Source organism: Etheostoma spectabile, chromosome 21, assembly GCF_008692095.1.
Source record: "Etheostoma spectabile isolate EspeVRDwgs_2016 chromosome 21, UIUC_Espe_1.0, whole genome shotgun sequence".
Lineage (NCBI taxonomy): Eukaryota > Metazoa > Chordata > Actinopteri > Perciformes > Percidae > Etheostoma > Etheostoma spectabile.
This window is the reverse complement of record NC_045753.1, coordinates 22,915,929-22,933,182: the sequence shown is the minus strand read 5'-3', so window position 1 is coordinate 22,933,182 and position 17,254 is coordinate 22,915,929. Positions and strand designations below refer to the sequence as shown.

At 39.3% G+C, this 17,254-nt stretch overlaps 2 protein-coding genes across 3 annotated transcripts in view; one reads left to right on the top strand and one right to left on the bottom strand.

Moving 5' to 3' along the window:
* The first annotated feature begins 8,268 nt into the window (after positions 1 to 8,268).
* LOC116670942 (ras-related C3 botulinum toxin substrate 1) lies at positions 8,269 to 13,922 on the top strand. Its single transcript, XM_032501668.1, has 6 exons — positions 8,269 to 8,597; positions 10,026 to 10,097; positions 10,295 to 10,412; positions 10,879 to 10,941; positions 11,489 to 11,648; positions 13,005 to 13,922. Exons 1-6 carry the CDS (start codon positions 8,563 to 8,565, stop codon positions 13,133 to 13,135), a joined length of 579 nt encoding a protein of 192 aa, XP_032357559.1. The 5' UTR covers positions 8,269 to 8,562; the 3' UTR covers positions 13,136 to 13,922.
* Positions 10,140 to 17,254, bottom strand: part of crym (crystallin, mu) — a 7,807-nt gene continuing 692 nt past the window's right edge. Inside the window, exons 3-8 of one of the 2 annotated variants that reach the window (XM_032501666.1) lie at positions 16,833 to 16,895; positions 16,594 to 16,695; positions 15,547 to 15,730; positions 15,322 to 15,443; positions 15,133 to 15,217; positions 14,412 to 15,033 (exon numbers count right to left, since the gene is read on the bottom strand). In XM_032501666.1, coding sequence (XP_032357557.1) covers positions 14,960 to 15,033; positions 15,133 to 15,217; positions 15,322 to 15,443; positions 15,547 to 15,730; positions 16,594 to 16,695; positions 16,833 to 16,895 — 630 coding nt within the window. In that variant the 3' untranslated portion in view covers positions 14,412 to 14,959. Of the gene's footprint in view, positions 10,156 to 14,411; positions 15,034 to 15,132; positions 15,218 to 15,281; positions 15,444 to 15,546; positions 15,731 to 16,593; positions 16,696 to 16,832; positions 16,896 to 17,254 lie in introns of those variants that run through there. The other variant, XM_032501667.1, reaches the window with a different exon arrangement.

The following is a 17,254-nucleotide window of genomic DNA, read 5'->3' as shown; positions in this document are numbered from 1 at the left end:
CTACCACTGAGCCACAGCCGCCCCAATACACACCATAAGAATACAATATATGCTAGATAAAATAATAATGTTTAAACTATAAATCCTTCCATCCTAAGACCTTCCGTAGTTGATATTACTGTATACCTAACTGGTGCACATTTTCAAGTTAATCAATTTAGAAATCTGCGGTCCTGGGCATATTTTGCCCACTTGGTAATACAGCGTTCAGTGTTTTTGTAAAAAAAATAAAAATAAAAAAGTCTTTATTTTGCTTCTAATAATTTGACCATAATAATGTTAGCAGAACATTCATTAAAAGGTTGAACTTGAAATGTATTAATTTCCTGTTTAGGTTGTTACCGTCCTCTCTGTGGAGCACAATAGGTTTATTTCTTGGCTTTACAGAGGTAGGAGGCTGCTAATGTAGTGTCCTGTTTCTGTGTTTATTCAATTGAGAAGTTTTAATTATCTGTTTGGCAAGTTGTACACACTCACAGAGCTATAAATCGATAGCATCCCTACTCATCCATATCTTAGCCAACGTTTTTCATTTGTTTAGCACAGTAATAATTTGTTGGTTTGAATGACACCTTTTGACTCATTTATTCATGATTACATGTACATACTATGCTAAAAGTCTGATCTGAGTTTATTGGATTTTTTTTTTTGATTATGCAAAGCTTAAGTTGTTACGCAACAAGTATGGGAACTGGTACACTACTTCCACCCTTACTTTCCCTTTACTGGTACAAACCTCAGTGTGCTTCCTCTCCTGCATGAGCAGCACAGACCCTCTGACATAACGGATGCGCAAATCCATTGTTCCACACATCAGGAATGACCTCATTGTTACTGGAATGAGAAAAGTACAAACAGATTAAAATGAACACACATTTCAAATCAGTACAAATTTGTTTATGATACAGTATAAAACACGTACAACTCATAATTAAAGTGTAAGACTGTTATTAGAGCTATCTTGCTTAATTGTCTCGTTGTGTTGAAGCTTATGCTGTATTCTAATTTTTCCATGCTTCTCACATTTATGCTTGTATATTTTATATTTTCTTTTATTGTTAAGCAGTTTGAGTTCACAAGTAATTAAAGGTGCTTTATAAATAAATTGCAAAATGGACATCTTTGATTAAAACAAGAGAAGACTCTGCGTCATTTAATCACCTTGTAGTATTGATTACTTTGGCCTCAAAAAGAGCGTGAGTCTTAACTGATCATGTTACTGATACAACAGCTGCTCTATCCAGGGTCATAAAGATGACTTTACTTTCATGCATTTCCTTGAAAATGTCCCTGGATTAATGTTCTATTCCAAAAACTAGCCTCTCTTTCCTAAAAATAGAAAATGAATGGTTCCCCCCCACTCTAAAGCTTCAGGCATAAACAAAGACTGGTCCCACATTGTTGGTTGTTATTACTTTCATTTGCGGCATGTTCCCATGAATTCCTCCTCACACCCCCTCAAAGGCCTGCCTGCAGCCAGGAACAAAGTAGGTTCCATGTTTACTGAGAAACGTCTTCATGATTGAACACATGACCCCTTCATCGTCACCATCGCTCTTTTTCTCTAATTATTCTGCCGGGTATATCTCGCTGAAATGCGCACAAAAAGTAAAGTGTGAGGGAAGTAAAGGCCGTCAGTTTTGGGAATAATTCTGTGTTAAGAGCAGATGTCCGAAGCAGCACAAGAAGTTTCCATTTCCAGTTCCAGTGGAACCATAAAAGGATGGAGTCCGGCAAGAGCTCTCTCCGTGCTGCAATTTAATTAGTTTCCTCTAATCAATGAAACACTAAAGTTAATCATTTATCTGCTGTACACATACTACACAGTGTTTAGTGGCATTAGGAACATTTGGAAATGAAGCATTTGTCTTCTAAATGGACCAAAACATTTTCCAGCACACATAATAAGAGCAGAAGATGCAAGTGTCAGCCTCTGCTTGGCTCATCCTCTTTGATTCATTTCTGACCCATAAACTTGGCCCCAGTCTGACATCCTTTTTTGCCTGCATTAGTTCTATTTATTTTACCCCCATGTACAACCCAGGATGGATGCACTCCGAAATTTCCCTGGAAGCTGGTTCCTACAAGGCAGCATATGTCAGCCATATTAAAACATCTCATGTGCAGAGCCGGGGAGCACATGGACGGACCTCGAGCCCTGGTGAGTGGTCATGGATGACCGTGTGCATGTGCGGCGGTCTGATTACAGCTGGGCACATATACACATTATGTACGCATGCATGTGAGAACTACAGGATTAGGCTGTCAGTTGGCGGATATGTCTTTGTTGAGAAAAACCAAGCGGATAACTGGGTAAGGATGTGGTTTAACTCTTTTCTACAGAGACTTTCTGCACAGAAACCTGATTCAGTTTACCATGCCTTATCACAGTTTTATATTGTTTAAAGAGGCTGAATTTGATATTCAGAACAGTAATATAGCAGCAAACTAATATTTGCTATGTAAAGATATAGTGGAGTAGTAGCATTCTGAGCAGAGAATGAAGTCACACTCTCCTCTGTGTGTTGAGCTTCTCTGTTCCTTATTTTGATAGCCGGTCAGGCGCACATGTGAGTCAGGTGGCTGCAAAAAAACGTACATATTTGGAAAGGGTCTGTGAGAGTCACGTGGATGCCTCCATAAACCAGAATGCAGTGCAGCCACAAGACGTGTAAAGTATGAAAAGACTCACTTCATCTTTCATGCTAGTGGCTAAATGCTAATGGCAACATGCCCACATGCTCAAAGTGACTCACATGCTCAAAGTGACCGTTTTAAAACGTGAGCATGCTAATACTTATTGCACTAAACACAAAGTAGAGCTGAGGCTAAAGGGAATATTTTGCTGTTGTTATCTCGCTTAACATTATATCCCACAGCAAGAGCACACAACAAGCTCTCTTCTCTGGAGGTTGTCAACAGCTTTTCTGGGAAGTATGGCACTGTATGTCAGTATGGCATTGAGGGAATGTGGGTGCACCAAAAAAAGTAAATTATAATTCATCAAAACTGGATTCTGAAAGAACAAAAACAACCACTTTTATTTATTCCACAGAGAAAGACATACATGTGGACGGTTTCGGCACAGTACCTCAGTGTGGCTTTTCCCACCGTGTCCTCTAAACAGGCGCGATTCAGAATTCCGTACCCTGAACTTTTATCACACTTATCAAAGAAGTGACCCTGTGGAACCAGAGTTATCCAGTGCATCTCTTGGCTGCAGTTGTTAGGCGGCAACATTGTAAGCAAGTAGCCTGCTTCATGACCCATACTGTTTTAATGAAGTAGATGTTGAGCCACACAGCTTCAGAGTTCAGTATTAGAGTCTGATTTATTTTGATTGAGAGACGCTGATTAATTCATGTCTACTCAGCCCTCCACTGTCTGTTTGGCAGGTAGTGGAAAACATAGACATCTTCAAGTTAAACCAATAAAATAACATGCTGCATTTAGCAATTAGGCTGAATCAGCTGCACTAGATTTATCACCACTCGTGTGTCACTAAGGGGAGTCTACCACCACCAATGATGGTGTTCAAATTCCGGGTTCTTTTGAAAATATAGTGGTTATTGTGGTTGGTAACAAATACTGAAAGCTGGGACTCCAGAGGATAGTTCATTTGGGTTTTTGCGCCAGATGAGTTTCTAAGGAATTCCTGAATCCTGTGAAAACCATCTCCAACAGTCCCACACACATTCCTGCTGATGCAAACACACAAGTAATGTCACACACTTCCTTTCTCACAACGGTGGAGAGAGTGAAGCAGGCCATGTCTGTGAAGAACGGAAGAGAAACTGGAAAAAGAGAAACACACACAGACAACAAGAGGGAGGACAAAGGAAACACACGGGACATCTTTCCAACTGGGAGCAAAGTGCTTCTGCCATTTTGCTGGAAACTTCCCATCACATCCACTACACAGCCGCATGTCTCACCTCACAGCTCTGTTAGATCTGATCCAATCTGATTGCAGAAGTGACCCATGGATGATTGTCTTTTACTTCTTTGTAAATAGATGGGAGTGGACACAAGTAATCACACAGAAGTCTTCTTTTTTTTTCACCTGGTGACGAAATGCTCTGCGTATGCTGGATGTCACAGCTCAAAAGTTTATTTTTAGAAAGCTTTAACATCTGCAACCACCGGCTAATAAACAAGCAGCACATAGCTGCCTGGAATCAATTTGAAGCATTCCAGTTCCATAAAATGTATTTCAGACGGATGCGTTTGCTTAGCCTCCCTGAAAGCAGAACAGTATCTATTCTCCAGTCCATTCTGCTCTAGTTTGTCAATTGGCATGTGCAGCTAGATGCTCTTGGTTTGGTGCAGCAACATGTAAACATTTGCATCAGTCCATTTGATGGAAAACAACTGCTTCATATTTCTATCAGAATTGGTAGGCCTACTGTAAATTTGGACGCATATCAATTAATGTATGTAGTATCTGTGAATTAACAGTGTGAACTAATCACATTTAGTCATAGTGACGTTCTACTTTGTTAATGGTGGGCAACGGGAATTCATCAAACATCCTGCATTAAATCATCATGATTCATGCATTAGTTAAACTTACTTAACTGTATGATTTGCACCCTTATTAAAATCTTACCAGTTTAGCCACTAACGACTATTTTTGTGCATTTATGAGCATAAAAGTGCATAAGTGGCTGACTTTCAAAAGCCTTCATGGGTGGCAAAATGTTTTCCTCCTGTGCAGCTGTGACATTAAAAAAACAGTCATGATACTCTATTATCAGATTTGCCGTGCCCTTATCAGACTCGCCTCCACAGATAAAGTCACTGAAAATCCATCAGATGTCACAGTTCAAGCTGCTGAATGATTCATAGCGACTCTAGTTGTATATAGGTCTTATAACTGCAGTATTACACTGATCATCATCGCAGCAGCATAAATGCCAAAGCCTCTGTTTCCACCATCTGCTTCATTCGCTTAGCTGATCGGAAATGATGAAATCCAGGTAATAAGATACTCTCATCCTTTAGCTTTCACTGCACATAGAAATGCTGGCTCTCTACACATTATGCATCAGGCATCCCGTGGACTCGGCCGTGAGCGCTACCATTACAGAGCACATTCTGGCGTTTAAGTGTTGATTGCCTGCAGACAGTCAATCTGACTTCTATGCAAATGAGAGCACCATGACAGGGGTCATTAAATCTTGGTGATTATTTAGAGAGCTAATGGTGGAACATAATGACCCGATAAAATGACTCTTCCAACTGCAGTTTGAAGGGAGACGCAAGCAAGAGGAGAGCTAAGTGTCACAGTGCACAATAAAAAGCTTTACCAACAAAGTTCTCTTTAACAGCAGTTTTGACCTGTAGCTCTTTTACAAACCCTTGTTCCAAAGCCAGGCTAGTTCTTTCCCCCTGTTTGCAGTCTTTATGCTAGGCTAACCAGGTACTAGCTCCAGCTACATATTTACTTACCACTGTAACAGAGCTCCAAAAAGGCCAAATCAAACTACAATTTGTTGCACTGCTAAAAAAAAACCTTGCTAAATAAAATCTAAATTGTGTTTTTTTTTCTTTTCTGGAGATGCATGAATACTGCTTCCAAGCAGCTTTCCCCTTTAATGTCTTTTCTCAGTTTGACATCGTGATGTTGCACAGTGTGACTCCACCGTGTTTTACAGCCTCCCTGGTGTACTGGCAACAGGCCTGTTTATCCTCCATTAATCTCTCCTCTGCTTTTACCCTCCATTTAATGGTGACGTTTATCCTATTAATGCGTTGTTTGCTGGGGAAATCCCCCAACAACATAATCCAGAGTCAAGGTTACAGGGCTGTAAGTGTGTGTGTGTGTGTGTGTGTGTGTGTGTGTGTGTGTGTGGTGTGTGTGTGTGTGTGTGTGTGTGTTGTGGTGTGGTGTTGGCATTTATATTTTTTGGCAATTAAGATTTTGACAATTTCAAACATTTTGTGTGTGTGTGAACGTGCACTATACTGAGTGTTGCCATGGAGATTGGAAATTAATTGATGGAGAAATAAAACCATTACAAGAGAGGACAGACAGAGAGAGAGAGAGAGAGAGAGAGAGAGAGAGAGAGAGAGAGAGAGAGAGAGAGAGAGGGAGAGAGAGAGAGAGAGAGAGAGAGAGAGAGAGAGCAAGACAGCGAGAGTAGAGAGGTGTGTGTGTGTGTGTGTGCAACATGGTGTTTGCCATGGAGTCAGGATTAATGATGGAGAAATAAAAACCATTACAAAGATGAGAGATTGATCATATAGAAGAGAGAGGAGAGAGAGCCGCGCGAGAGAGAGAGAGAGGGATATGTGTTGTGTGTTACACTGAGGTGTTGCCATGGAGTCAGTGATTAATGATGGAGAAATAAACCATTGCAATATAGATAGATGGATATATATAAATATATATATATATATAGAGAGAGAGAGAGAGAGGAGAGATAGATATATATATAGAGAAGTAGAGAGAGAGGAGAGAGAGAGAGAGAGAGGAGAGAGGAGAGAGAGAGATAGATAGATTAGTATAATATATCATATATATATATATAGAGAGAGAGAGAGAGAGGAGAGAGAGAGAGAGGAGAGAGAAAGATGGAGAGGAGATGATATTGAGATATATATATATATATATATATATATATAGAGAGAGAGAGAGAGAGAGAGAGAGCGAGAGAGAGAGAGAGACGGTGTGTGTGTTTGTGTCTGGTAGGCGTTGGGATTTTACATTTTTTGACAATTACAATTTCAACATAGACTGTAGTTAGACAATAAAACTGTAAAATTGTAAAATGCTGCCCTCTCATGACCACATGCAAAGACTGTAAAATTATTGTTTTTGCCGTACTGCAGAAGTAATAGTAATAAGCAATAATTTGTGTCAAAGGTAAAAGTATTCAGATCTTTTACTTAAAAAAGTAGCTCACCACAATGTGCAAATAATTAATTACAAACATATTGTGAAAAAGTGAAATGTGCTATTAGCAGAATGGCTGTTTTCCGGGTGCTATAATAATATACTTGGATTAATTATTATTGCAGTTGGTCAAAGTGGGGCTGATTTTAATTATTTTATATCCTGTGGTTAGTTTAATCTATAAAATGAATCATATTTTATTATCTGATTATATGTTTTCATCTATCACTGATATTTGCAATTGCTCTCAAGTATTTAAGGTCTAATTCTTTTCTACACCATGTTTAGTAAGAATTAAGAGAGTGAATCCTATCCTTGAACTTACGAACGAAATCAAACACTGCTTCATTTAATAAACAGAAACCATCATTAATTGCAAGTAAAGGTAATTATATACCAGCGGCTACAATAAATAAATGTAAAAATAAAGTGGTAGGGGCTTTGTTTTGTTGTTCACACTTCACACATGCAGACTCATGGGAAACTCTGATACATTATTAAAATAAGTGAAAAATGAATTATTTTACTTTAAAGTAGGAGGTGCTATGTTTTTGCTTTATTCTACTCCGCAGAGGAAACCATTATACATAAACTGTATTTATTTAACAGTTTTAATTACAAGTTACTACAGATAATAAATTAGCTGTACCTCAACTAGCTGCAACATTACAGTTTTTCTTGTATATCTACGCATCACTAATAATTATCCTGTGATATAAAACATAAGTATACACCGGTAACTAACTATATCGGGGGCATTGTATATTATAACAAATAGTATTTGTTATACATTATATTGTTAAATTTAACTTTTATTTAGTAAAAGGGTGTTAATATTTCTTTCATCACTGTAGGCTATTTAATAAACTAGATGCCCACTTAAAAATCTAGATGTTTGGGGGTGGCAGTTCTCAGTCAGTAGGGAGTTGGGTTGGGGACCGGAGGGTTGCTGGTTCAAGTCCCCATCCGGACCAAAGTATGGTGGTGGACTGGGAGCTGGAGAGGTGCCAGTTCACCTCCGGGGCACTGACAAGGTGTTATTGAGCAAGGCACCGAACCGGAGCGCCTTTCCATGGGCAGCCCCCCCACACTGACATCTCTCCATTAGTGCATGTATAGGTAGCCTGCTGACCATTTGTGTAATTCAGGCATGTGTGTAATAACAACAGAGTGAAAACATTGTAGTTCCCCCTTGCTGGGTTTAATAAATTATAAATTATTATTATTATGTTGCTTTTGATACCTTACCTGGCGTTTTTTGTTTTTCTTGAACTCAGTGGCATATTCCTGTTGTGACCAGTTGTGACCAGTAGAGGGTTTGACCGGATATGACTTGTATGGATCCCGGAGCTGCCGCTTCCAAACTGTGGGCGTTTTTTTTTTCTTTCTCAATCTCTCTCCAGAGTTTTTTCCCTGGGTGTTGCCTGCCTGAATTACAACTTTGGAGTTTCGCTGGCTGTTGCTGAGAAGAAGAGACAGGCCGGGTCATTTCTGTAAAGTCAACCCATTTCAACTTTTTTGGACAGCTCTCTTAGCTAGTTTACGTTGTACTTTTTAAGCCTAACCGGTGTGGTTTTATTTTAGTCGCCGTTAGCTAGCTAGCTAAGCTAACTCAGCTCGAGTTGCTGTAACGTTGGCTGGGTTGCTAGCAAGAGAGGCGTCCGATGCAGGCCATTAAGTGTGTGGTGGTGGGGGACGGGTAAGTGAAACCATCTTTTTAGCCGTACTTTGACAACTAAAATGTCGCAATTTTACTCTTACGTGAACGTTTAAAAGCTAACATAGTGGTTTTCCGTTGACCCAGTTACCAACAGTTGTCTAGAGGCAAGCAAGCCTCACATAGCATGCCACATTGAGCGACAGCTGTTGTTATGCCTGCTCTTCGGTCCAGCTGGGTCAGACAGATTTATCTGACTACATGCTCCGGTTAGGTGTGACTGAATGGGTCACAGCATGTCTTGTATTGGACATGACGCAGGCTGCAGCTAGCTCGTCTCGACCTGTATAAAAGTTCTTAGTTTGTTCCCAGATAAATGGATATTAAATTAGTTCTTTAACGTTACATTATGTATGTTTGTCGTTAACCATATAGCCTAGGTCTAGGAACAAGTCTTTTTAGCCTACCCAAACCAAAAAGGACCCAGTGTTTTTTAAAACTGATGGCCTAGTCTAATCAGTAGCCTAAATGTACTTAATATTCCAAAGAATCCAGTCCATTAGGCTAGTTATCTAAAATCGAGCAAATATAGCATTTAAAGCTAAAATAAAAACTGAGGAATACAAATAAGTTAATAAAATTGTCTTCATATATGGAAGTTCATAAAGGCAATGACCTGTTGTCTGGATTTGGTTGACATTAAACTATACTTTAAACATTGTACTACGTAAGCCCACTGGTTTTTTATAACTGGTTGCCATTTTTTTAAGACACGCTTGTTATCATTTTCAGGTAGCAGTTTGCAGTATTAATGGCAGACAGATATTAGCACTCTTTGGGATTTATACCTGACAACATTTAGTTAAGTCTGTAAACTAGTTTTCAGCTCATCTATGAGCATTGTCACAAGTTTGTATTGTACATCCCTATCCTCTAGTCACTTTATTACAGCAGACAGATGGATGTTGTTTTCTTAAGCCAAAGCTTAGAACTGGCAAAGTCATACTTGAAAGATATCAAGCCTGATAACAGAATAATAGTAATTGTTCAAATTATTTGTCTAAGCCGTGGTTATGTAAAAAACCCAAATCTGTCTTCTATTCTGATGTGTTATTCTTAGCACATCCTGTATCTGTTATAAGGTAGATATATGTATTTGATGATAGTAAAAGTAAATACAAGACTGATAACTCAGTTCTGACATGCAGTTTTAACAAAAAGGACCACCCCCCCCCCCCCCCCAAAAAAAAGAAAAAAAAGAAATTCTAATGTTAACAGCTGTTAGTGTGAAGTATCACAGGTTGAACCGGACAAGTTAAACGATACTACAGATACACGCTTTACAACTAACTTGCTCTTACCTTCATTTCACTGAAGAATATACTGTGATTATTAAAACTGAGAATAAATCATACAAACATATCATTGTATTTTTCTTCGTTGCTCTTTTCTCCTCCTTTCTTATCCCAGAGCTGTGGGTAAAACATGCCTGCTCATCAGTTACACTACCAATGCCTTTCCTGGAGAGTACATCCCCACAGTGTAAGTACACACACACACACACACACACACACACACACACACACACACACACACACACCTCGTGAACAGCTGTGATATGAAAACTGTCAGCACTGTATTGTACATTTAGATAGGATAAAACTGAATTTATACCAGAGGGAAAGTTTTGAAACCCATTCTACTTATTTGAAACTAAGTCTCCAACTCCCTTCCTACAGCTTTGACAACTACTCTGCCAATGTGATGGTCGATGGGAAACCAGTGAACCTGGGCCTGTGGGATACAGCAGGACAGGAGGACTACGACAGGCTCAGGCCTCTGTCCTACCCACAGACGGTGTGTGTGTGTGTATATGCATTTATCCCGCTTGTCTCAGACCACTGCCGTGCACAGACTAGTATCAGCCAGACAATGTTCACATGAACACTTGTTTTCACTCTGCCAGCATTGATTTGGAGTTATTCACTGGCCTGTAATCGTTAAGACAGAGTCTTTGCACTGCAGAGTAGAGCCTTGTATCCATAGTACCTATACACTGTCTGAAGAAGTGAAAGGGAGCTCTTGTTTGCTCTCTTTGTCCGGACAACAAACTGGCCTCTGTGCCAAAGACTCACAGGGAGCTGTGTGTATTTAACCAACAGAGTCCAGATCTGTCTAGTTTTGTGGACCCTCGTGTCTGAACATCTTGGGGTCTATTAAGTCTATTAACGTTAAGGTGTATCCCAGTTGCAACAGAAACCTCTCGTTAGTGCTGATTACGTTTTTAATGTTGTACTGATGTTTGTTCATTCCCCCCCCTCAGGATGTGTTCCTGATTTGCTTTTCACTCGTCAGTCCAGCCTCCTTTGAAAATGTCCGAGCCAAAGTAAGAACAACTTGCGTTTTATTTCTGCTGTTTGTCACATCTGTCAGTAACGGTAATATTATGTCAAGTGTTTTCCATGTCACGCTCATATCTGCTTGGATGACAGAATAAGAGAGCCATATCTGGGAATACTGCTATTACACATTTAACCTTTTTAACTCTAAAACTAACATAGAAACTTTATTTTATTTATTTTTTAGATATTCTTATGGGCTTTTCTGCCTTTAATTTTTGACAGGACAGCTAAGGGAGAGAGAGAGGGGGAAGACATGCTCTACCACTGAGCCAACCTGGCCACATAGAGATAGAAACTAGATTTGAAATCATAAAGGAATGCTTGAGTTAAATAATAATAATAGTCAATCTGAAAAATTAACCCCTTCCTTCCCTCACAACTAGTCAGAACAGAACAAATAAGGAATGTTATAACAGTGTGCCTAAGACAACCAAAATGTTGTATGGTGTAATGATACAGCCAATAAAAACATCTTTCCTACTGTCCTACTGCATCCTGCGACCTCTGACTTTGACTCCCTCCTGTCCTCAGTGGTACCCTGAGGTGAGACACCACTGCCCCAACACGCCCATCATCCTGGTGGGCACCAAGCTGGACCTGAGAGACGACAAGGACACGATCGAAAAACTCAAGGAGAAGAAACTCTCCCCCATCATCTACCCTCAGGGCTTGGCCATGGCTAAAGAAATAAGTCAGTTTTAACACAACACGTACACGATAACTGTTTAAATACTCTTCATGTCTTTTATGGTTGTGAATTGAAAGACACCTTTTTAAGCTGTAGAGTTTCTGGTAGTTTTCCCCGTTTCACAGTACAACAGCATGTAAATTGAATTAGGTTCATAGACTTGGTACATATTTTCAACTAAAATCTATTGGTTTATATGCAAATCCTTAATCCCTAAATACTCTGAAAAAATGTTAGATTTAAGGGCTTAAAATCACTTTAAAATATCCTAAATAGCAACATGTCTAATTTGTTTTTATTATTATAGATGTAAGTTCTAGTTTGATTAAATGTAAAATTAGATGGTGACATCTATGCTATACTTAACATCCTGCAATGTTTACTTGCCAGAGTTAAAGGCAAATGCTGTTAATTGTGTAATTTTAGGAGAACCTGGGAATAGGGTTGGTCCCACAATGGAACCACTTCCTACACAACCGGGAAGGATCGGACCGGATTAGAACGCAAATTCTGATTCCTCATTTGGGTTCCACTTATCGGTTCCACTTATCAGTTCCACTTATTATGTTGACTGAAATATTTTCCCTCTGTCGCTCTGAAACGGATGTAAAAAATAAATAAATCACACAGCCTTCTCTGTAGGCTACCGTTAGCCAGCTACGGTAAATGTAGGCTACTTTGAAACTGCCATGTTTCCCTCTGGGCTCTGGTTAGCATCCAAACGCAACATTTCTTTTGTTATTCCTTGTTAATAGTGTAACTGTTATTTATTGTTAAATTATTGTTGTGTGCAAGGGGACTTAGGTTTACTTATTATATATTGAAGTACTTTAAAACGTTAATATATTGTTACATTTAAATTTTCAATAAAAAAAAAAGAACTCCATAAAAGAGCCTTCCTTTTGATGTCATTTTTCAAGAATCGGTTTAGGAATCAAAATCATTTTAAATTTACCGGTTCGGCATCCGAATCGTAAAAATCCAAACGATACCCTACCTGGTAATGTGATTGATTATATTATACATGTTGTTTTCTTATTCCGTATTGTATTACAGTACATTTTATTTAAATAGTTGCATTTGACAGATAATGTTCTCTGGGACTAATAGAGGATTTGGTTGGAACATTTATTTTAAATCAACTCCAGCTATTAAAAGCCATAGTTGTTATGGAGCCTTGTGGAGCTGGAGTGTGGAAAGGTTTTGTACAGTTGCACTTGACAGAAAACACCTGCTACTGATCTTACTCAAGCTTAAAAAAAATATGTATGTATGAGGATCGCAACATGGAAACAAAAACAAACTGGTTTTCTGACTTGTTCCTCTGCTTTTTCTGCTTTCCTCTCCTCTGCCCACCAGGCTCAGTGAAGTATCTGGAGTGCTCGGCTTTGACGCAGCGCGGCCTTAAGACGGTGTTTGACGAAGCCATCAGGGCGGTCCTGTGCCCCCCACCCATCAAGAAGAGGAAGAGGAAGTGCAGAATATTGTAATGGAGAATCACAGGGAGTAGAAAATACAGTTGCAGTCAGAACTCGCCTGCACAGAGGGAAGAAGACCCTGGCTGGGTTCCCCAAACATCTGTCCACCCCGTGTCCTCGCTTACATTGAAGCTCTGGTAGATCAGACTTTCATCTGAAAGAACTTCCCAGATTTAAGCATCGCTGAAGGTTTTCTGTCAGATCTGGTTTCTGTTTGCTTATATCTGTTTAGTCCTTTCAGATTGACAAGAGTGAAGTGACGTTGCTTAGGCCTTGGGTAATGTGAGGGTGGGGGATTTGATTTGGGATCTAGGGTTGATTAAGTAGAAAGAAGGAAGATTTTACAAAAAAAAAAAAATCCATGTCACTTTTCTCGGACATTGTGAAGAAACACTACTTGAATGTGATTTTTTTTTTTTTAATATCATGAAATTACCATAGATTGCTCTGCCCTCTTCCCCCTACACTCTAAGAAATTCCTGCTGCCTTGATGTCATTTTACTTTAAGAAAAAAAAATGTAAAGTCATTTCTCCTTTTTTTTTTCATTGTAAGTTTCTTGTCGGCTGTGGTTGATGGACCGTTTTGTTTACATGTGTCATCTGACTAGACTGAGGTGTTGCCAAAATCCAGGCAACGGTCATCACTTTGTACTCGCTCCACGAACACTAAAAATGTATCTCTTTAGTTTTAACAAGATACCATCATGCGAAAACAGTTTAACCCTTAAATGACTTAGAACAGTTGTTGTAGCAGCTGCTAGGATCAGTAATAATTACTCTCTACAATTAACGAGCATTTAAGACACTGTTTAAATATTTAACAAGGAAGTATCTTGTTTTGTTCGTAAAAGCTTTCTAGATGAACGCCCTCTTCTCGCTACGTGTTAGGTGAACACAGTATTTTATGACTGAGGCCGGGCATGTGAAAGTGCAGTGCAGCCAGTGTTGTTGTGCTGGTTTGTTCTCTATCTCTCTGTAAAGGTTATATTACCATTCTCTTTTGTTTTGACCACATCTATTACTGTGTTTTATGAAGTCTGCGAGCCAGTGTATTTGCACCCGAAGATTACAGCAATACATTTACTTTGAAATGAGCAAGGATCAAATTGCACGGGGAACCGCAGTAAATCTAGATTCATTGTATCAGTGTTTCAATGGCGCAGTGGAAATGCACACCTGGTTTTACTTTCTTGCTAAATGTGGTTTCATTTGGTTGTTTCAGTAATATGCCGATGTTTTTTTTTGTTTTTTTTAATTTTTATTAAAGCAAATAAATTCATTCAAATCGTCAGTTGTATTTATATATTCTGTCCACACACTGCACTGCAGGGAAACAATACAAATAAGACTGCTAGTTAGTTTTTTATTTTAGTTTTAAGTAGAGAAAATTGTCCATGTCTTTTAAAGTCTAAAATTCAAAGTAAATGGATTGACAAAAAGAAAAGGAGCTAATCCTTGCTTTTGAGAAACTAACCACAAAATGTTTGGCATTTTTAGCCACGCTAGCAACATATCTCTTAGGATGGTAATGTTGGTCGGTCACCCACATCCTCTAGCATGACCCAGGTCAACATATGACTCCGTCCAGAGAAGCTCTGTCCTACGTAAAGGGGGCTGAGTGCAGACATGCTGGGAGAAGGAAAAGCCACAAAAAGGAAGTTCTTGATGGACAGGAGTGTATGATAAAGAGTTCTGTTATACTGTGTTTTTGGAGTTAAGAGAATATGTGTGTAGATCTGGAATTACTTAGGTTTAAGCACAATAATAAAACTATGGATTTATGCAGTGAATATTATAGTTATAGGGACCACCATAAGTATAAAGACAGTCTTTACTTCACGGTTGGCTGGTTTTTGCTTTCCATTGGTCAAATACCAGCTGAGCAGACACTGCATCTTCAACTCCCATTCCTGTTGTTAAAAACAAAAAAACAACTTATTTTTGTGTACCAACTGAATATTTTTTTTAGTACTTTCAACACAATATGGACTACATCAAAAAGGGCTTACCAAGGGATTTGAACACGGTTGTCTTTTCTCTGTGGGCAGTTTTTGTCCCATTAATAACCTCTCCAAGCTCTGCAAACACCTCAGCCTTAAACAGATGCACAATCATATTTTATTCCACACATTCTGCAAAGGGAGCCGATAACACATACTTCAGCTTATGTTATTGGGGCAGTTAGAAAGCACAATGACCCCAGAGAGGATGACGTCACCGGACTCGGCCATTGCTCCCTCCCTGCTGTCAGCGTACACCACTGCCGCCTCCATCAACACGTCGTCCAGCTCCCGCCAGTCTGGCCTGCAAGCCCCCACCGCTGCTCGGCAACAGAAGAGAAACACGGCGGGAAAAATACACTCAATCTAAAAAAAATCTCACCTTTTTCCCTAGTTTTTTGTCTTAACTATTTTTTTCCTCACCTGCCACGTGGGCTCCTGGTTTGACCCACTGACCAAAGAGCACTGGCTCTGTACATCTGGTTACTGTTACTATGGCGTCTGCTCCCCTCACGGCCTCCTGCACCGAGACACATGCCGTCACCGGGCCGCTGACAGAGCGGCAAAACCTCTCCGCGTTCTGTCTTGTGCGGCTCCACACGCGCACCTGTGGTGACGATCCAGAGGAAGTGTGACAGTTTATGAAAAACCAAACATAAGTATATTAAGCAGTCGCAAAACTAATTCAGAATCCGCTTTATTGGCCAGGTATTCTGAATTCTGAATGCGTGAACACATACAAGGAATTGGACTCCAGCTTTTTGTTGCTCTCAAGGTACACAGAAATGGATTAACACTAGAGATTTGAGTGTATATCTGAGGTAGGGGAACATAAAAGTATATACAGTGTATATTTGACAGCTGTTTACATGCGTAAATTATGTGTTGATTTTAGTAATAAACTAAAGTAAACAGTGTTTAAAAAAGGATTCATAACTAGAGATTGTGTTGCCTTTGGACAGGAACATGTAGCTGTTTCTCCCGTTTCCAGTCTTTATGCTAAGCTAAGCGGTTGCTCGTGGCAGCTTCATATTTAGCATACAGACATGAGAGTGATATATCAATCTTCTCATCTATCTCTGGGCAAGAAAGCCAAAATGATTGGCTACTAACTATTAATTATTGGCAACCTTTAAGGTAAATTGGGCAAACGTAGGAGTTAATAACGTAGGAAAGTTTATGGTTTTGGTGTCAATTTCTTGAACGCTCTTTTTGTGTTGTCCCACTTTGTCAAACCCATAGAATAAAGTGAGACACCATGTCGTTGCATACAAATTAAATTATGTGCATAGATGATTTAGGTTCCTAACAATGCTATGTTGTGTTAGGAAGCAGGGAGTCATAATAGAATAGAAGAGTAACCCACTTGGGCTTATCAAAACATACGTTACATTGCCCTAAAGAAATACAGGCTTCTGCTTCTGTTCAGACGTGTTATCTTTTATCTATTAGATCTTGTTGTATGTGTACCTCTTTAAATGAAAACATTTCTGTGAAGGCATTGTAATGACTAAAAGCCTGTTTGCCAGTACCCAAGATGGCCAACACCTCTGCCTCGGGACGCATCAGCAGCTGTGTGACAAAAAACACACCAGGACAGACCCGTGAGTGTCAAACAGTCTTCTAGTACAACCATGGTGTCAAACTTAGCGCACCAGTGGAAGATTATAGAACAGGCGCGAACAGCTGTTGGACAAATGAAAGTATACCTTAGCAGAGATGGCCGAGACTGCAGCTGTCCTCATGTCTGTGATGAGCTCTCCATCCATGACCTGCAAGTTGGAAATATGGGACCTTTGTTTAGAGTGGTTGTTATTTTGGTTGTTTTTTAAACTTTATTGCCCAAATTGAATATTACAGGCAATTTTAGCAGCACAATACAGTACAAATAAACTTCTTTTTTTTCCTTTCTAATCAACGAAAAATAAATAAATAAATAAATAAATAAATAAAAAGGTCACCCTGTGTAGCGTGGTTGTTTTTATGCAGAGGCTTGATACGGAGTTATAAATACTGTTTCATTATGTGGCAGAGTCATTTGTGCATGCATCATCATGTACTGTCTATGCTTTTATTGTGTGTATTTTATGATATTAATGTTTTTTGTTGTGAAGCACTTTGTGGCCCTATA

Excerpts from the sequence above, each read along its gene's own strand:
- LOC116670942 (XM_032501668.1), top strand. The coding sequence starts at position 8,563 with ATGCAGGCCATTAAGTGTGTGGTGGTGGGGGACGG. Across the intron at positions 10,098-10,294 it reads GGAGAGTACATCCCCACAGT|CTTTGACAACTACTCTGCCA; the intron begins GTAAGTACACAC and ends CCCTTCCTACAG. Across the intron at positions 10,942-11,488 it reads TTGAAAATGTCCGAGCCAAA|TGGTACCCTGAGGTGAGACA; the intron begins GTAAGAACAACT and ends TCCTGTCCTCAG.